We start from the raw sequence: 20218 nt of genomic DNA on the forward strand, positions 1-20218 counted from the left end.
CTCGACTGGCAAGCATCCTGAAAGACTCCACAAAGGAAGACAGTAGAGGAGAGACCAGTGATTCAAGGAGTTTCATGAGACAGAGGAGAAGGGAGATATGATGGAAATTAGACGGGAGGGAAGCGTCCAAAGATGGCTTCTTCAAGAGAGGAATAACAAGGGCGGCCTTGAGCTCGGACGGGATAACTCCTGACTGGCATGAAAGGTTAACAGAGGTAGTGTAGTAATCTCGCCCAGAAGGTTGGCAGATAATTGTTTCATCACTCCAAGTGGCAGCGGATCAGAGGGGGCACATCCTTTGCAGTGTCTTATAAACTATGCCCTCTGAAAATATAGGGAAAAGGGACCAAGTAGAACAAGGAAGATCAATATCTTCATAGCTGGCCTGATTACCAGATAAAGAAGTGTGGGCCAGAGAAGCAAGACTACCTGTGATATTTGTACGGATGGTTTCGATTTTAGTGATAAAAAAAAGTGGACAGGGAGTCACACAGCTCCTGAGTCGGTCTTATAGCCGGGGTACATTTGGTTGAGGAGGGCCGAGACTTAATTACAGAAAAAAGGTTCGTCCTGGGCTGATAGTGCGGTTTCGATCTTCTCAGCAAAATAAAGTTTTTTCGCTGCGAGAATGTACACCGAATAGGCTGAGAGGCCGGCCTTGTACAGAAGTTTGTCGTTAGAATGATAGCCACAAGTTTGTCGTTAGAATGATAGCCACAACGCCATTTACACTCTAACTGTCTCACTCGCAAGCACGCCATGCTTAGTTGGTCCGTGAACCAAGGACGGCAATGGTTTCAGCAATTGTGTGGTGCAAGCGCCACAAAAATCCACCAAAACCAATTAGACAACAAAAAAGACGATAAACTACCAATCCCTGGGAACCTATATTCAAATAGAAAATTGTCAATAATTAAGCAAAAATGCCTTTAGTTTCTGCTGCATGGGAAACACAGCAAAATAATGAACTCTTAACTAGTATAAAACTAAAGCAATTACTTTAAAAGAGAATGGCCTAATTGCAAGTTTAGCGGTCCAGGAAAAAAGTGGTGGTAATTCCGTTACAGCAACGTTTTGGGGTGTTAACGAAACTACCACTGTTTTTCCCGCACTGCCAAATGAAGGGTTTTGGCGTATTTATTTCCAGAGGTTGTACCGCGTGATAAACCTGCCGATTTTTGGAGGAAAAGTGGCAGATTCACCTCCAACTTCTTGCTGGAAGTAAATCCTCCCACAAATCGTTGGATTTACCATGTGTTAAATCCGCCAGCGATAAATCTGCCAAAAATCCGCATGCAGTCGTATAGACTCCAAAAATAGGGATTTACACTGCCAGAACGTCACTTGCAATCCTGTGTTAATCCCATCAGACGAAGTGGCGGTAATAGTAAGCGATTTATGTTGTAAGTGAGCAGAATTACTTGAGAATGATTGCCAAACTCGTAATGAGGCACTGTGTGGTCACAAGGTAAAGCCTAATGTGCAATTTCCCCAAAAATATATAATAAAAGTAGTTGCTTACCAAGAACATGAACTAACAGTAAAGTAAAGGTAGCTACTTCAGAGAGGAGCATTTTAACAAGGTAAAAGTACCGCTGAAACGCTGGCACCAGCGCCAGCGGGTGTTCCTCCCACACATCCTCTTCATAGCAAAGCAGTTAGGAAAAGGAAAATCAAATACATATTTTCCAAACACCGATTTCCCATAGAAAGGGGAGACATGTTATTGATAAAAGCTATTTTAGCTGCAGTGATCAATGTATCGGCTCTTACCGTAAGGTTTCTTGCAAGACCTTCATAGTCAACTGAAAGATAAGAAAAGACAATTATGAGCCTAATGGGTATAGGGATGACATGTAATAGATGCCAGATAAGAACTGACATGTAATAGACGCCAGATAAGAACATTAGTATACTGGCGTACAGCAGAACATATCAATATACCATGGGAAACTGCAGTAGCTGGATACTGTTCTTAGTAGAGTCTAGCCGTGATGTTACTTCTCAAATGAAATTAGAACATTTCTGACGTCACAATTATGACGCCTCACCGCCTGATGCCCAAGTGGTACTGTGTAAAGCGATAAGCTTCCACAGAACACTTAAGCATGACAGGCATTTCTGATTCATTTCTTCTTAGTTATCTTTCTGTGACGACTCACAGTAATTAGTTCATTAATAATGGTACTGTGTTTTAGTGACCTGCTGGAGCGTCACAACGAGAGCAGGCATCCAGCAGTAGCACGTTACCACTTATTTTAAACCACAAAACCGGTCTAGTAAATGTATTTATGAAACTGCTGAAAATATCTATTTGCAGCACGTTGTAAAGTGCATATTATTGTGCTTGTCTACATCTGTTTTAAATATCAACACCCAGAAGATATTGTGATTAAAGAGAGCAAGAGTTGGTGTGACAATGTTTTATAGGGAGTCAAACATGAACTGCTATTATGGAAAATGGTGTTTGTTGCATGCCACCTTGGAGTTCTATCAAGTCTGCCTTTGACTTTGATGCCCTTGTAAGATGAGCAGCCGCATTGCTCCCTAATCATCGCTGCAGCCCGTGACTGTAGGCTTGCGGGTGTGTTTTCATTTATTGTTTGTGGCACAAGCTTAGGACACTGACGCAGGAGCAGAGAATTCAGTGGCTTGACGCGAGCACACGTGTTCCTCCTGGTGGCCACGGGGGATGGGAGCAGGTAGACAAAACGGCTAGAACATTCCTACTAGGCATTTTAGGTTTTGAGGTAATGCCACGGCCCTCAGCAATCCTCGGTCACCCCTGATAAATGCAGTGGCGTAACACAAAATGTGGGGGGCCTCCTTGCGAGCATTGCTGAAGGCCCCCAACTCAGCAACAAATCATGCTCACGGCACACTCTGGGCCGGCCTAGTACCACGCTTGCGCAATACGCGCAAATGTGATGCTGCAGAAGTACGCTACACACTGAACTAAGAGAAAGATATAAATATGTGTTTCAATGCTTTATACAGCACAATTTCTGAAAAAAAATTGGCTAAGTCACCAACAGTGCACAGGAACATTAATGCTTTTATAAATAAATGCTTTTCTATTAAAAATGCCATGCCACAATGAAAACATGTCCAACTGGCCGCAAAATGTAGACCAGTCTAGATGCGTAATAACATATTACAGTAAAGCATGCCAGGCCAAATTTGGACATACCTAGACTGGTTGCACCAAAATGCCAGTCGGAGCAATAACATCTATCATGGTTATTTTATAAGAGATGCTCACAAACATATACAATGCTGCAGTAAGAAATGGCTAGACTGGCAGGACCCAAATACCAGTCTAGCCAGGTAATTACACTTAGCAAGACTGCTTTATCGTAGATCCCCAGTTAAAAAAAAGGCAAGCCAAATGGAGAAATTACTAGACTGGCTCCACCAAAATGCCTCTCTAGCCACTAATACCACATAGCAAGCCTGCTTAGCCTGAACATGGATGACCATTATGATTTATCGCACAATCCCCATCCCACCCCACCCCCTACCCCCAGACCTCCAAACACATCCCCTTTCCCTCCCATCCCCTGCCCCAACCCCCAAAATCAGCTTCTCGGCCAAAACTTACCTCCACGTCCCTTTTTCTTGTCGCCGTGCTTATGTATGAGGCTCCTTGCCTCATAGGTAAGTACTGGGATGTGGAAGAGTGGGACCAGGAGTAATGAAGATTACAGATAACTAAGCTAGGCACTACCTCCATGTCCCTCTACCTAATCCTCATACACAAGTATTGGGATGTGGAAGAACAGGGCTATGAGTAATGAAGATTACCAATAAGTAACCAAGGGATTAAACACAAGTAGTGGTGCAACACCATTGGGCTGGCTGAGCTTCAGCCCTTCGCCTCCTTGACATTTTGGGCTATGTTGACTCGACCTGGCTGACCTACAGAGCCATTGCCGGACAGAACAGGACACAGATGTTACACAGCACCTGGGTTTCGCTGTTAACAAGGGCCCAGCTATTACTAACGTAAAGCATTTCACTATTAGTACCTGCATTCAAATGCATAATTCTTTAGGCAATTGAAATCTTGATGTGGGTTTAGTACTTGCATGCCAGGGAAGTGATTGGGAGGGTAGAGAGGGGACAGGAGACCGCTTATTATCACAGCAGGCCATAAGTGGGTGCTTTCAGACTTAAAGGAGAGAGTTCACTGCTTATAACTTTGAAGCTGCACTAGAATAGTCTCATTAGAATGCATAAAGAAGTTAGATGCCCCACACAAATAAGTTTGCCCCTCTCCCACTGCCAGTGAAGTTAGCACCTCCCCCCGAAATGTAGGTTTTGTTGCACCCCTGAACATAAGCACACACACCGTTCAACATACGCACACCCAGCCACCCATACATTTAAGTGTGTACCCTTTCACCATACAGACACACCTAGGCAGCCACCCATACATTTAAGTGTGCACCCTTTCACCATTTAGGCACACCCAGGCAGCCACCTATACATTTAAGTGTGCACCCTTTCACCATAAAGGCACACACACGCAGGCAGCTACCCATACATTTAAGTGTGCACCCTCTCACCATACACCCACACAGGTAGCCACCTATACATTTAAGTGTGCACCCTCTCACCATACACTCACACAGGTAGCCACCTATACAATTAAGTGTGCACCCTTTCACCATACACTCACACCCAGACAGCCACCCATACATTTAATTGTGCACCCTTTCACCATACACTCACACAGGCAGCCACCTATACATTTAAGTGTGCAGCCTTTCACCATACACTCACAAGTCATAGGGTTGAGGGGAGCCCTATTACTTCAAAAATAAATGTTTTTTTAAGTCACTCCGACTTCATAAAGAAATTATTTCCGTTAAGGACGGAACCATAATGGAAATAATTTCTTTATGAAGGCAGAGTGATTTCAAAAAGAAACTATTTCGTTTTGAAATCGTAAAGCTCACCCACCCCATGACATGGAGGCCTCCAGCCTAGAGGCTTCCATGTCATGGGGTGGGGGATCCTTTGGACTTCAAAAAGAAATAGTTTATTTTTTTAGGCCCTCTGCCTTCATAAAGAAGGCATTTCTGTAACAGAAATAATTTCTTTATGAAGGCAGAGTGACAAAAAATGTCCTCTGGTGAGGGGCAGACCAGCAGAGAGCGAGTGATAGATCTTTGTCATGATGACCTTCCCACCTTAACCTATTCCCATTGATGAGGCCCTGAGGCTAGGACATACTGGAAGTACAATTTACTCTTCTGGCCCGTGGACGGTCAACGAGAGGCAAGGGGAAATTAACTCATGTAACCTACAGTGTGTTATGCTTTATGTATAATGTGAGTTGGAACTTTGCTCCACCATGGGAGCCCTCAGACAGTGCCATATAAGGTATGAGCCTCACCAGTTCCTGGACAGAAAGTGAGGCTGAAATATGGCTGGAAGGGACTGTAAAATGGAAGACAGACACATATAATTCCCATTGGTCAGCCATGTCAGATGGTCTCCGACATTGGACTGTCAGTCAAGTAGGAGAAAACGTCCCTGAGGTGATCTTGGTGTCCATTGGCCAGGTAGTCCCTCCATTCCCTCTGATTGGCTAAGGCCACCCTGGAAGGAATGACAGAATGACAGAAGCAGAGAATCCCCAATGGAATCAGATAGAGCTGAGGGATATTTAAAGGGGAAGGAGCTTACAGTTCTTTTTCATCTGGCCCCATTAAGAGCCTGAAGGGAGTGCGCCAACTGAAGGGAGAAAGGCTGCCAAAGAAGTATGTGTGCTCATTCTCTCCCTCGGGAGGAAGTTTTCCATTCTTAAGTATCAGCTCCACAGGAAGCCGACCCTGCGGATTACTGTACCAGAAAGTGGTTGATCCAACTAAAAGCTACAGCCAGTGAGACATATTGTTTCGTGCAAAAATGTATTCAGAGGCTGGTGAAGATTCTGTTGGTGTCACCCGCAGGCGTTCCGCTTGGCGGCTTCTCCCGCGTTGGAAATTAGGACACAGGTATGCAGGGCACTAGTCCCTCCTTTGTGTCCATCACGCTTCCTCCTCACGACGCGGGGCCGCTGGGAGTATAATTACCTTCCCGGCCCAGCGGTCCCTGCGTTGCAACTGTCCAGTGGAAGCCCTCGTTGCTTCCTGGTTCTTCGCTCCTACCCCGTTTCAGCTTCCGTCTACTCTGCTCTGCTCTGCTCTGCTCTCGCGCCCCTTCACGGCGTACGTTTTTTCTCTTTTCTCTCTCTCCTCCAGTTTTCCCTGTAGTCACCGTGCCTCGGCGACTTTTGTTTCAGTTCTCTGCGGTTCCGTCCTCGCGGATAGGCTCCGCCCCTTTTTTCCTTCGTTCCTCTGCTTTCTCTCTGGACTGCCTTGCCGGTGCCTTGCCGGTGTTTTTTTCCTGACCTCCTCCCATTCCTGGTCCTCGCCCCGCTAGTTGCTTGGCTGGCAGGGGTTTCGGGGATTCTTCCACTCAGTAGGACCCCCCTGCTGCTTTGCTGTTCCTGCAACCAACACGGATCCTGCTTATTACTTTCTCCTGCTCACCTGCACGGCCACGTACAATACTACCTTGCTGACAACCTGAGGAGTCCCAGGGTTTTTTCCCCATCAGGGGTTTTTTCCCCTATTTTCGGCTTAGTCCCGGAAGGGAGGTCCCCGGCCAGCTTGTTCCCAGCAGCAGTCAAGGTGGCCTCCCTCCGTGACAAGCAGGCACTTCGAAAAAAGGAGAAGGACTATCTTACTCGACGGCGGCTACAGGATCCCAGCAGTAATTCCGGCAGTTCAGGTGAGGAGAGCTGGACAGAAGGGGGAGAAAAGGGAAATCAGGCACCTAAACCATCACAGTTGGGACCAATCGTCCCCCTTTTGGGGCATGACCAGTATTAGTTATATTTATGGTTGGAGTTGTGAGGGAGTTTTCCACAACCCCCTTATTTGCAGTGGCTAATCTGCCTTAATTCACAAGACCCATTTTCCCCCTTCGGCGTGTACATTCTCGCTTTGCACTGTTTGTGTAATAGAGCCAAGCAGGTTATCCTGGTCTATTGTGAACCTCTTTTCTCCATAGATTTTCACCCTACCTGTCCCACCATACAAATAAGAATACACTATTTTAAAAACAGAGGTATTTTAAAACAATATGTGTTTGCCACCATCCCCATCAAGACCTTGGGCCTCATCACGAGTCTGGCGGTAACCCTTAAATGTGGCGGTAGCGCTATTACCGCTGCATTTGAGGGTCCGCCAGATCATGGCGATGGCGGATTTCCCCCCAGCTCTGAGCTGGGGGGAAATCCGCTGAAAATGTGACGATTTTCGCGCTATTACCGCCGGTGGGAAATCCGCTGGCGGTTATAGCGCCGGCATTACCGCCCAACTCGTGATGAGGCCCTTTGTCTTTACCACATTGGATTTAAAGGGGGCATACCATTTTTACAAAAATAACATATGCTGTTCCTCACTGTTAATGTTATCTTCTGTCATTCCCCTAGCAAAAAAAAAACGATTTCCATCTGTCTTATTTTAAAAATGCTTATAGGCATTTTTCTTTCTACGGTTGTCCTCCATCTTGTGAATTGCTTCCAGCCCTTAAAGAGGAGGTGACAGAGGGGGATAGGAGGTGCAGTCTGCAGATCCGTTATAGCATCAAAAGGTCAACGTAACACATTGAATTCCTTTGACTTACACCCAAAAGTACTAATCGTGCTTTTTTAGTAGTAGTAGACGTAGAAGTCGTAGTACTACTATCAGTACCATTAATAGTATTACTTCCAACAGCAGTGCCACTAATACCAGCAGTAGATGGACTGTTATTAGGAGCAGCAATAGTACTGAAAGTACTAGTAGTAGGGAATCTAGTAATGATGGTATTACTACCATTACTAGTAGCAGCTGTATCACCAGTATTAGCAGCAGCAGCACTACTATGGACTAGTACTATGGTCAGTGACAACTAAGTTCCCGAGGCTGCGAGTATGTGCTCTCCTATGTCCTGACTGTGTATCACTCGTGCCCCAACTAAATACTAGAGCACTGACCTGTTAAATCGTAGGAGCTAAGTATGAAATATGGTGCTGATTTGTACTATTGATCTGTAATTCTGTGCATCTTTAAAATTAGTGCCAAAAGTGTGCTTTTTGTAAGGTTTTTATGGTTGTTCTAGATTCAATGTTTTTCCCTTTTTATATGCATATGGGTGTCAAAAAACAAATACAAGTTTGTCTGACTGACTGGTATATTCACTTACAGTGTGTATACTCCTGGGTGCCAGCTTTTCATTTTTGCCATGCAGGCAAAGTATCTAGGCACGTGTTATTCTTGCAGCCGGTCATTATTTTCCATTTTCCGTGCTGCTTAAATGAGGTTAGTTGGGGTCATGCAATGTACCACAACAGTCACCTTGAGACTGGCCATAAAACAAGGGGCTTGGAGCACGCTGCTTAACCAAACTGTGTGACCCTTGGCAAATCCTTTAATCTCACTCTGCATTGCCTAAAAACTATGTGAGTTCTCACAGCTGCAATCTTTTATACATAACAACACCACTGTCAAAACAGGTCAAAATCAGGTTGTGATTGATGAAGGTCTTTGAGTGATGGATTGCAAGTATTTTAAAATAAAGAGTGACCGGGGCCCACTGGCCATGGCCAAAGGTCATGGCAAGTGGTCTGATAGTGTATTAAAATGGATAGTGGGAACGGCAGACAGCCATGGCTAGTGGTCTGGTAGTGTTCTAAAATATACACAGGTGGCATGGCCATAGGCCGTGGCCACTGGTCATGTGCGGAAAAAAATCTATGGAATAACAAAACCCTTGGCAGGACGTTAAGGTGAGAAATACATAGTAACAACTTTGAAATTCAAGGAAAACCCTTTTGTTGCAGAGATGTTAAGGTTAGAACTTAACGCGACAAAACCACCTTAACTTTGCGCTCCCTGTTGCGCAGCCTATGAACACAATGATGACATCACAGATGACATCAATATGGCAACATTGATTACATCACTGGTGAAAACACTAATGACATCATCTATGGCATCCCTGATGGTATCACTGATGACATCACTGGTGACATTGCTAATAACATCATATATGACATCAATGATTATTTAACTAATAGCATCAGACATAAGAACACTCTAGGTATTTGCCCATACTTAGACCTCCCTTACATTTCTACATATGTGATATTAGCATTGTGGAATAGCTCATAACAATGTGTACATTGCTTAAAACAGTAAACAGCTACACATGCATCGTATCACTACTTGTGAAGCTTTTCTTTATAGTACTTTGGTAAAAGATATCTGAATTAAAAATAGTACACTGCTTAGAATGTTCCTGTTTGTGCCAAAGACATGTTTGATATAATATAATCTGTATATACATTTGCAAAAGAAATTAGTAGAAATAAATAGAAAGGGACACATGTTGAACCCTAATTAATTACTATGTTTTAAAGTAAACATGTGTACAATCTATTAGGACATATTTAAGATTTCCATACATGGGTTTTGAAAAAAAAGTGATTATTACTCTAAATGTATAGAAAATAAATGTGCTTGAATACATGCATATAGATGTATATTTCTTTCTGTGTGTCTTTTGAAAGTTATTAACATGTTAAAATTGAAATAAAACACATACTGTACAAAGTAAAAGTAATATTTAACTAGTATCCAATTTTTGTAATACATTCACTTTTGTGTATGTCATTAGTGATGTCACCAGCGATGTCATCAGTGTGGTCATCATTGTGGTCATAGACTGCGTAAGATGGGTTGTGAAGTTAAGATGGCTTTCGCGGAATCTCAGGGTTTTTGTTGCATTAAGTTCTCACCTTAACGTCCCTGCAACTAAAGTGTTTTGCTTGAATATATATGACATGCATTACTTACTGTAGTAGCATTTCTGATGATTGGATCTGCTTAGATTCACATACTGTGCATATAGTATGACATCTAGTGGTAATCGCTGAGTATTGCATCTTTCTTTCGAAAGGGGACGTCAACATGGCTGTGACTGTAACACTATCCCTTACGTGACGTGTAGTGTACCCAAAATCCCTCACGCGTCGAGGTCCCTCCGATTGTGTTTTTTCTGACGTGATGGAGCCTTATAGTACAGAGAGAGAAGGTGTAAGGTGTCTATGTTCCTTCTACTCCATGAGGGGAGGAAGGATGGGGGCATTTGAATCCAAGTAGATACAATCATCAGATTGGCATGTCTTCTGATGCATTATGGTCTGCTTAGAATCACATGCTGTGCATAGGCTAGCGAGCAGTACCCAGAGATGTCGGTGGGATGTGTGAAGGAACTGTAGCAAAGAGATGTCTTGGCACCGCTTGTCCCACTTCAGAATCAAACCTAGAGTGTGTGTCTAGGCAGTAGTGTTGTGTAAAGGTGTGTAAAGAACTCCAGGTTGCTGCTTTACAAAGCAGCTGGACTCAAGAGGAACATTTGCAATGAATGTTATGGAAGCCCCTGTGCCCCGTGCAGAGTGTGCTCTAGGCTTGAAGGGTAGAACTCACTTGGCAAGAGTGCAGCACAGTGGAATGCAGTTTACGATTCACTTTGAAATAGCTGATTTAGAGACAGGGTCCCCTTCTCTACCAGCTGCCACTGAAATGAAAAACTGGTTTGTTTTCCTTAGTGGTCTTTTCTTTACCAGATAATGGTTCACCACTCCTCACATCAAGTGTTTGGAAGCTTCTTTCTGCAATGTTAGTGGGGTTCTGGAAAAAGGTGGGTAGTTCTATTCATTGGTTCACGTGGAACATTGAGATAAATGTAGGCGTAAATCGTGGGTAAGTGTGCAGGACCACCTTATCCTTGTGAATCGTGATAAATGGGTTTTGAACTGAAGGGCTCCTAGTTGATGTGATTGCCACCAAGAAGGCGGTCTTGTATGTGAGTGCTTTAAGGCTAGCCTTATTCATAGGTTCAAAGGGAGGTCCCATTAGTCTAGTAAGTACAACGTTCAGGCCTCAACCGGGAGCTGGGTGGGAAATAGGGGGATTAAGTCTTTTTACCCTTTCCATAAATGCCTGATTCCTTCGAATTTTCCACCACAAAACCCTCTTCTGGGACGTGGTGTATGCTGAAAGTGCAGTTAGGTGGACTTTTAAGGAATTGAAAACCAGGCCTGAATCTAGTAAATGAATTAGGTACAGGACAATATGTGTAGGTGTGCATTCAATAGGATTGATGCTCTTGCCATTGCACCAGATGACAAACCGTTTTCATTTGCTGGAGTAGCAATGTCTGGTCCATATATATTTGAGGAAGTTGGAGGTGCCCAGGCTCTATGACATCAGGAGCCAGGCTGCTAAGTTGAGAGTTTGCGGTCATGGATGAAGTGTTCCCCCCCCTGTCTTGTGACAGCATGTTGTATGGGCATAGCAGTTTCCTGGGACGGGAGAATGACATTTCCATGAGATGAGAGAACCAAGGTAGGTGGCCCACATCAGGCCACCAGATTCATTGTGACTGTTTCCTGGTGCATCTTGTGCACTATCTTGGTGAGCCAGGGACTGGGGGGAAAAGCGTAGACAAATTTCCCTGACCATGTTATACAGAGTCCATTCCCTTTGGAGCGGTTCTGTCGGTACCTGGAGGCATAATCTGGGCATTGTGCGTTCTCCAGAGTTGCAAACAAGTCAATCTCTGGGAAGCCCCAGTCTGCGAAGACGTTGAAAACAATGTCTTTGTGTAATCGCCACTCATACTCTACGGGTAGCGGGAAGTCTGTGCTGAGTACGTCCGCCAGAAGATTGAGTTCCCCTGGAACGTGTTGTGACAGGAGCAACATCTTGTGTTTTGGAGCCCAGTTTGTGACAGTTTGCATAGCACTGGAGAGTGAGTGCCCCCTTGTTTGTTCAGGTAATACATGGCTGTGGTACTGTCCGAGAGGACTAGGACTGTCTTCCCCTGGAGGTCTGTTTGGAATGCTTTCATGTCCTTGAATACTGCTAGCAGTTCCAACAGGTTTATGTGGTTGGTTGCTAACGCTTGGGACCATACGCTGTGCGCCGTCTGATGAAGGAGGTGAGCACCCCACCCTGTCAGAGATGCGTCCGTGGTGAGAGTGGCTTCTATTGCTGGGGAGGTGAAGGTCTTCCCTTGCAAAAGGTTTTCCCTTGACCACCACTGCAGAGACTGAAGGAGGGCTGCGGAGAAACCACTAGATCGTCCCATTGTCCGCTGGCCTGACACCATTGGCTCGAGAGCCACTCCTGCATGGGGTGCATGCGCAGATGTGTGTGTGGAACTAGGTAAATGCAGGAGGACCTCATCCCCAGCAGTCGTATGGCTTTGCATACAGTAACCTCATCACTGGCTACATAGTGAGCGATCTGGAACAGCATGTTTTGAACCCTCTCGTTGGAGGGAAAGACAAGGCCGTTTTAGGTCTGAATTAGAGCCCCCAGAAAATGTTTGACTTGTCTGGGGTCTAGGCTGGACCTTTTTTCATTGATCGAGAACCCTAGACTTAAGAGAAGATCTATCGTCTTCTGGGCGTTTGTTAGGCATGTTCCATACAAATCCCCTCTTATTAGCCAGTCATCGAGGTAAGGGTAAACTGGCATGGACTTCCTGCACAGGCGAGCAGCTGCTACCACCAGTACCTTCATGAACACGCATGGAGCCGAGGCAATGCCGAAGTGAAGAACCTTGAACTGATAGTGCGTGTCCTCTATCATGAAACTTAGGTACTTTCTGTGTGCTGGCACCATTGAAATATGAAAGTATGCATTTTGTATGTCCAATGGTGCCATGTAATTCCCCTGCACCAGCAGTGGGATTGCTTCCTGCAGTGTTGTCATTCTGAACTTTTGCGGTTTGACATATTTTTTCGCTGGGCGCAAGTCTAACACAGGGCGCATGGTGAGATCCTTTTTGGGTACAAGGAAGTACACAGAATAAATACCCTCATTTACATGATGAATTGGGATGACTTCTATGGCGCCCTTTCCTGAAGGATCTGCACCTCTTCCAGCAGGATTTGCAGGTGTGCTGGTGATAGGCATCTGCTCTATGGAGGATGTATCGAGGTGGCCGGTGGAACTTGATACAATAATTGTGGGTGACGGTCTTCAGCACCCACTGGTCTGAAGTGATCCCTCCCATGCGTGAATGAATGATGACAGCCGTCCCCCAACTGGGGCGGAATAGGAGGGGACCCGGACTAGCGAGTCATTTTTATGCAGAGGCTGGGGAGCCTCTTGGAGTGGAGTTTCTACCTCTACTCATGCCTCTGTCCCCTTTGTTGATATTGGCTGTTGCCAGTTGAACCTTGTCCTGAGGACAATGGGGTACCCCCTGCACCATATTGTCTGTGTGGAGAACGGGAGAAGTTGAAAAGGTTCGGCTGTGATCTGACTGAGGGATTTTAATGTCTCAAGTTCCTTCTTATCCGTTTCCAAGGCATCGTCCACAGCTTTAACCAAACAAGTTGGACTCTTCTACTGGCTTATTCATCAAGGAGGCCTTAGTCTCTGGTTTAAACCCTGAATTTCTTAGCCAGGTGTGCCTCTTAAGGAGAGTTCCCTGTGCCAAAGTTCAACCCGCCATCTCAGCAGAGTCTAGGGCATTTTTGAGGATGTTGTGGGTCACCTGTATACCCTCAGTCACGACCGCCAGTAGGTGTGATCATGTGGGTTCAGGGACCACTTGGAGGCCTTCTTGAAGCAGCCCCCATTGCATGTCACTAAAACTATCGAGGAGGGTGGTATTGTTTGCAATTCTTGTAAACTAGGCTGCGGACATCGTAATGCATTTGACAAGGGCATAGATTTTCTTGCTGTCCTTGTCCCGGGGAGCCTCTGCAGTAGACAGTGGTACCCCAGCCCTTTTTCTTGTGGTTGTGACAACCAGAGAGTCTGGTGTGGCATGCCTTGAATGTACATAGGGCCAGGTGGAGAGGGGCCAAACAGTTTCTCAATTCGAGGGTTGACAGCCCTTGTAATGGAAAGAGACAGTAAGCAAGGGGCAAGGTGCTTCTTAATAGAGTTCAGTAGAGGATTAGCTTGACTCGTAGGAGGTTTTTCTTTAAGAATGTCCTCAACAAAATCAGAGTCCTGAACCGCTTCCTGTGTGGTGATTTGAAAGTGGTCTGCTACCCACTTCAGGATGGCATTAAAAACCATCTGATCATCTATAGGCGAGGGCGGCCTTTGTTGAGGTGATGAAGGCAGGTCCAGCCTACTAAAATCTGTGTCTGAGGTAGGAGTGGGTGAGAGCCAAGGCACTTCCTCAGCTGGTCATTCTTGTCCCCAGTCTGGGCCGTGGTCAGTTGTGTCCTGACTGAAAGGATTATCCTCATGAATAAAAGGATCCTCATAACTTTCTTCTGGTTCAGAGAACATGATTACCTCCTCCTGATGAGTTTTGTGTATGGACAGGCAGTTTCTGCATCTTTGGTAAAATGGGGCAGGTGTCCTCCCCCCTAGGTCTCTTGGGAGTAATGTACTTTTCAGAAAAGTCTATAAACTGGGACATGCTATCCATATAATTTTCAAACCTCTGCCTAGTCCACAGGGATGAAGCAGAGGGGTCTGGAGGAGGGAACGTCTCTTCAGAGGGGGAGAATTATCAACTAAAGCCTTAGAAAGGGGCTGGGATCCCCGAGAGTACCCCTCTCGATGATAGGGGGTGCTTCTGGGCCTTTCCGCTCTCGAAACAATGGACGCGAGACTCTCATGTAATTTCAGCAGCTGTCAAATGGATATCGATGTGCCTGTAGGCATCACCGCGGTAGTCCACTCCACCAGAGTCTTAGGAGCTGACACTTTCCTGGACAGCGTGTCGGTACTCATGTGTTTTTTAGTGTGAACACCCTTGTGAGAAGAATGCCCAGTCGTATGCTGAGAGGTTAGTTGAATGGAGGGTGCTGTACAGCGAGGTTCGGCAGGCACCGTCGAAATATTTGACGGGCCTGTTGGCGTTTGCTGCCTCTTCGACGTATCCGTCGAGGAGGCCTTGGCAGTTGTGTGCTTTTCCTTAAGTGGTGCCTGAGTGCCCTTGTCGCCGGGGTGTGATCTCCTCATAACAGTACCGGTGGCCTGTCTGTCGGGGACGGGCATCTGGGAACTGGCGGGTTCCACTGAAAGGTCTATGGCCTCCAGGTCATAGCCATGGATGGCACCAATGGGGGAACGACTTTCGGGCTGCACTGCACAGGCCACCCACCGCTTTGTCCACCTATCTTTTAACGTCTTAGGTGAAAGAGTTTGCAGGATTTACAGGATCGCTCATCATGGTCACAAGGTAAGCACCTATTGCATTTGCAATGGGTGTCCTTCCAAAGGTATTTTCTGTTGCAAGACGGACAAAATTTAAATGGAGTGCTCTCCATAGAAGAGGTAAAAGGCAGCCAGCCCAGAAAAGGAAAGAGAGGGGAAAATGACGATGACCTTTAATGTTACTGGCATTTTCTGGTGATGTTGTTTCTTTCTTCCTTACTTTAGTTTCCCTGTATGTGCCTTTGAATCGTATACATTGTGGGTCTTCCTATGTATTGTTTGTACTACCACAACTGTGTAGTAACTCTTGAATTGTTAGCTATTTATTCCATGTTTAACATTAGTCAAAACTCGGATAAGGTAGCATTTATTATTTTACTATGCAAAATTACCAGATTAAAAACATTGTACTTCTATGGTGCATGCTGCAGCCATTGCCTATGTTGATGTATTATTAGGTTCCTCTATTAAGAACAACACTCCAATGCAACGTTTTGTTTACATGAGTACATTCTTTAATACATTAAGTAGTTCATTATAGGTCTCCCGATCACCCCTGACATCTTGCTACCACCACTGTAAACACAACAGAAATGCATTCTCAGAAAGCATCAATCCAGGGCCACACTCTCCCTACTGTACGGGACTGGCCGGAAGGCCAAGGCCACGCGGTCAACAGACGTCGATCGATGCACCAGTCGCTGAACAGCAGTGGATGTTTTCGGCGTAGGGGTCCACGAAGCAGTCGAAGAGAAAGTCGAAGACCAGACGACCATCGATCGTGGGAGAATGAAATAACTATTTTGCAATATTAACTCTAACGTGCTCCGCATAAGGTGACCAACTAGCTGGGTGGAAAAAACAAGCAATCTGAGGGACCTCGAAGCGTGAGGGATTTTGGGTACACTACATGTCACGTTAGGGATAGTGTTACAGCCACGCCCATGTCGACGACCCCTATCGATCCTCGAAAGAAAGATGCAGTACTCCATGATTAATTACCACTAGATGTCAGACTATATGCACAGCATGTGATTCTAAGCAGATTAACAAGAATCACAAACATGTGTTTTTATATATATATATATTCAGTGAAAAAAACTTTTTAAAGGGACGTTATGGTTACAAGTAAAGTAAAAAATAAAATAGAAATTCACCAGTTATGGTAAGCTGTGCAACGATAACTCATGCCACCACCATGTACTGCTAAGGCTAACACCCAGATGACATTACAAATTGCGTCATTGATGACATCACTGATGACATCACATATCCGGGGCAGTTTGTCCCACAAATGACTTTCTTTGTAAATATCTAATGTAGATAAAACCAATATAATGTTCCAATGTATGTAAACATTTTAAACGCCATTTTAATGTCCGCGAACTATAATAATGTCTGTGTCTGGATATTTACATTTCAGTGAGGCAGTACGGATATTTTGTGTCCATGAACGCACAAGTCCACGGAGCGAATTGCACACTTTTAATTTGTCTGCAAACGTCATTGTCCGGGTGCGGATGTCACACCATGTATACGCCGCGTCATAGGTCACAGGGTAGTTTGCGGACATCATGACGGGACCACAGATGTCACAACCACTTCAGGCCACTATACTGCATATGTCCAAACAATAAGTGGTTGGTATGAATGTAACAGCACTTCCGTTACTCCAAAACATAGATTAACAGCAAATCTAACAAATGCCTACCTGATATTCTTGCAACCCAAATGCACTCACTAAAGGATACTACAATACACAGTTAGAAAAGGCAGACGGGTATCTGACTACTTTAAACATATCCTTCATTTGAATACACTTCAAACATGCCATCGCAGTTATACTTACAAAATGCACCCACAGTACTAAAATAGTACTTTTAATATCCAATAGAGTTAGAACACCACAAGGATGGATTCATACCAAATTTGCAAAAGCACGCTTTTGGGGCCAAGCCGCTGCTCCTTGCGCAAGTTTGTCGAAAACCCATCCAGTGGATTGGGCTGCAGGCGTGAGCAAAATACCTATGAGGATGTAAAAAGTTTTGGAACCAGCCCCTTGACAAAACTGCACCAAACTTTGCAAAATCATGCCGAGGAGACCATATATTTTTTTTGCAAAGTTTGGTGAGGATTTGTTGAACGGCGCCAAAGTTACAAGCTGCCTACAAACTGCTCTTCCTATGAGTTGAGCAACTTAACCATAACTACACGGCCACTATGGCAGGACATGTAATATATATAGTACTGAAGTTACTTATCTGGATATCAATCTACGAGTAGTGGATCAACGTTTGATAACTGATCTGCATAGGAAGGCCAATGGGTCAAATGGACCTTTGCATGCCATGAGTGGACATCCGAAGAGTCCAGGTCTGGACTGGGAACCAAAAGTGGCCCTGGATTTTGTTGTTTTTAAGTGGCCCCATATTTTGCCAAACAAACGAGCACAGGGTGTGAGCCCAAAGCTGCTATGAGGGGATTGGGAGTAGCCCCCAAGAAAATGGTACTGGAAGCCTGGAACGGAACCCTGCTACCCTGCTGTGTGCAGCCAGTGTCAAATGGTCGATGCAGGCGTCTGCTCGCCTCGTCATCGCTGGAGAAGCACTGCACTGGTCGTGGCAGCCAGGAGGTCAGCACAAGTGGTCCAAGACGCTCCAGTACATGCCGAGCACAATAGGACACATGCGGTTTCATGCCCCACAATGCACAGCCGCGAGCTGCCATGGCACGTGCAGAATCATCACCTTCATGTCCACAAATGTATGTATCCTTCTTCCCCCAAGAAAAGAGGCTCTATGTCCCGAGGCCTACTGAACTATTGCATTAGCATACAGATAGGGAGTAACGGCATATGAGGAGGGACACAAAGCTTTTAAGTGTCTTGTTATTTTCCCATCCATTGACTGCCCACGGTCATACTAATCCCTATGACTATTCACACCCAGTTCCTGCCTCTTGCCGCCCAAAACACCTACTCATGTGAACTCTTTGAGCTCACTTTAATCAAGCCTTACCATCAAACTTTGCACTCAAAGCAGCTGCCAGTGGTTTGTCCAAGCAGTCTTCTGTGAGTTAATGACTTAATTGGAGTTTTAAATGTGCTACTGGTATAATAAAAATGTCTTAAATAGGTCTGCCTTTATCTACTCGATATATAAGCACTATGCGTGTCCTTCATTGAAGTCCTGTTTTGGATTATGTATGCGTAGTAGGCATTTGCCAGGCACTGCTATTAGATGCCCATGTATGTGCATCATTTCGCACCAGCTACCGTCAATAGCCAGTTGATACCACTACGGCAGTACCTGGCAAGTGACTTTCCTATGCCTACACAGGACAAGTGCAAGAACACAGAGAAAAAAATTGACTCCACTACAATGTGTGCACGTCTTTACATACACACTAGCTGGAAGAAGAGCACACATCTGACAGGGAATCAAGGCAGTACTGGGGGAGAGAACACAGCTTCAGCACAACCAACCCAGCTGCCAGACCCATCTGTCCGTTATTTACTATCACATAAGGAATGCAGGAGTTTGTGAACTGCATGCATATTTGATGCACAAGACAATCGTTAGTCACACCTGCCAGTGCCTGCTGAAACCAAACATCCCTAGAAACACTGATGGCAGAGCAGCAACCTGCAGATCTGTTGAAGCCCGGAACTGCAGCTTCTATTTTCGGTCCTGTTCTGCTGGAACGAAGGGAGGAAAAACTGGCTAATATAATATGGGATTCAGCAACGTATCAAAGGAAGAAAAGAAACATGCTGCTCCAGAGCTAAAATAAAAAAACTCCCCAAACGAAGCCGAAAAGTATAAGCATACACTTTTCTTTAAAAGCACATTCGAATTTTAACAGAACCAAGTGACAACGCCATCATTAGAGCGCCAAACAATTTAAAAAGAATGCTTCTTTCTAGGCACGACTCACCGTCCAGCAGAATCTCATGACTGTGCAGTTGGGGGTTTCCCAGTATGCAGTTAATAGGTTATGGTTTGTTGTCAAGTCTTCGGAAAGCTTGAAACACAGTTCCTTGAGCACTGCATGGATTCCCTCTGGTGTCTCCAGGAACCCACCTCCACCCGAAAGCGTCCTGAAACGGGGAGGGTGGGAAGTCTAATTCCTACAGCCGCCATGTGCCCTGCAGCTGGGTGTTCAAAGGGACTGGTAGTCCATCCGATCAGTGAGGCTGCAATGTAGCCAGGAAGTGACCATGGATGGCCTGGCCCGCCTCTGCTGAGCACACTAGGACACGTGCAGTTTCGTACCCTGCAACGCGCAGGCGCTAGCCACCTCGGACTGCCAAAATCATTATAATGTGCATGAAATGAATATATGTATCCTTCCTCCTCCAGGAAGAGAGGCCCTATGCCTCGGCCTACCGGGGAAACTCCCGGTGTCCCGGTGGGCCAGTCCAGGCCTGGAAGAGTCTCATATGGAGTGTCCCTTATGGCGATGCAATTGCTCCACTTTGGAGGGCTTCGACAAGGAAAACAAGATCACAGCGTGGGGTTTTCAAGAACAATGCTACCCCCAAAAAATTATTGCACGTGCCTACATCAAAGCACGTTCATGTGATAGATTGAGTCTACTGGAAGCTACCGATAAAAGGACCAAACAAGATCCAGAGAAAACAGTCACACAGCTAATTTTGACTTACAGCACAGTGGCCCAGTCTATTCGCCAGATCTTAAAACAACATTGGAAGGTCCTTATGGCTGACAGTGACTTGTCCAATAGACTCCATCCGAATTCGGGCATCACTTTCAGACACAACTGTTCTATTAAAGATACTCTTGTTAACAGTTTTATGAAACCTGAAACCAAGCAGGATGATCACATGTGGCTCCTAGACAAGAAAAAAGGTTTTTCTAAATGCACCAGGTGCAAAATGTGTAAATACGCCATGAACTGTCAGTCTTACACACATCCAGTTTTGGGATCAAGTATCCCTATATATGACAAAATAG

The 20218-nt window shown here is 45.3% G+C and overlaps 1 protein-coding gene across 1 annotated transcript in view; it reads right to left on the reverse strand.

The window, feature by feature from the left end:
- ENPP1 (ectonucleotide pyrophosphatase/phosphodiesterase 1) overlaps window positions 1–20218 on the reverse strand; it is a 594855-nt gene that overhangs the window by 200480 nt on the left and 374157 nt on the right. The window contains exon 14 of the mRNA XM_069606684.1: window positions 1774–1805. Within this exon, the coding sequence (XP_069462785.1) occupies window positions 1774–1805 (32 nt within the window). The remainder of the gene's footprint in view (window positions 1–1773; window positions 1806–20218) is intronic.

The sequence above is a fragment of the Ambystoma mexicanum genome, chromosome 4p (genome assembly GCF_040938575.1).
Source record: "Ambystoma mexicanum isolate Mex_15411 chromosome 4p, UKY_AmexF1_1, whole genome shotgun sequence".
In the NCBI taxonomy this organism is placed as follows: Eukaryota; Metazoa; Chordata; class Amphibia; order Caudata; family Ambystomatidae; genus Ambystoma; species Ambystoma mexicanum.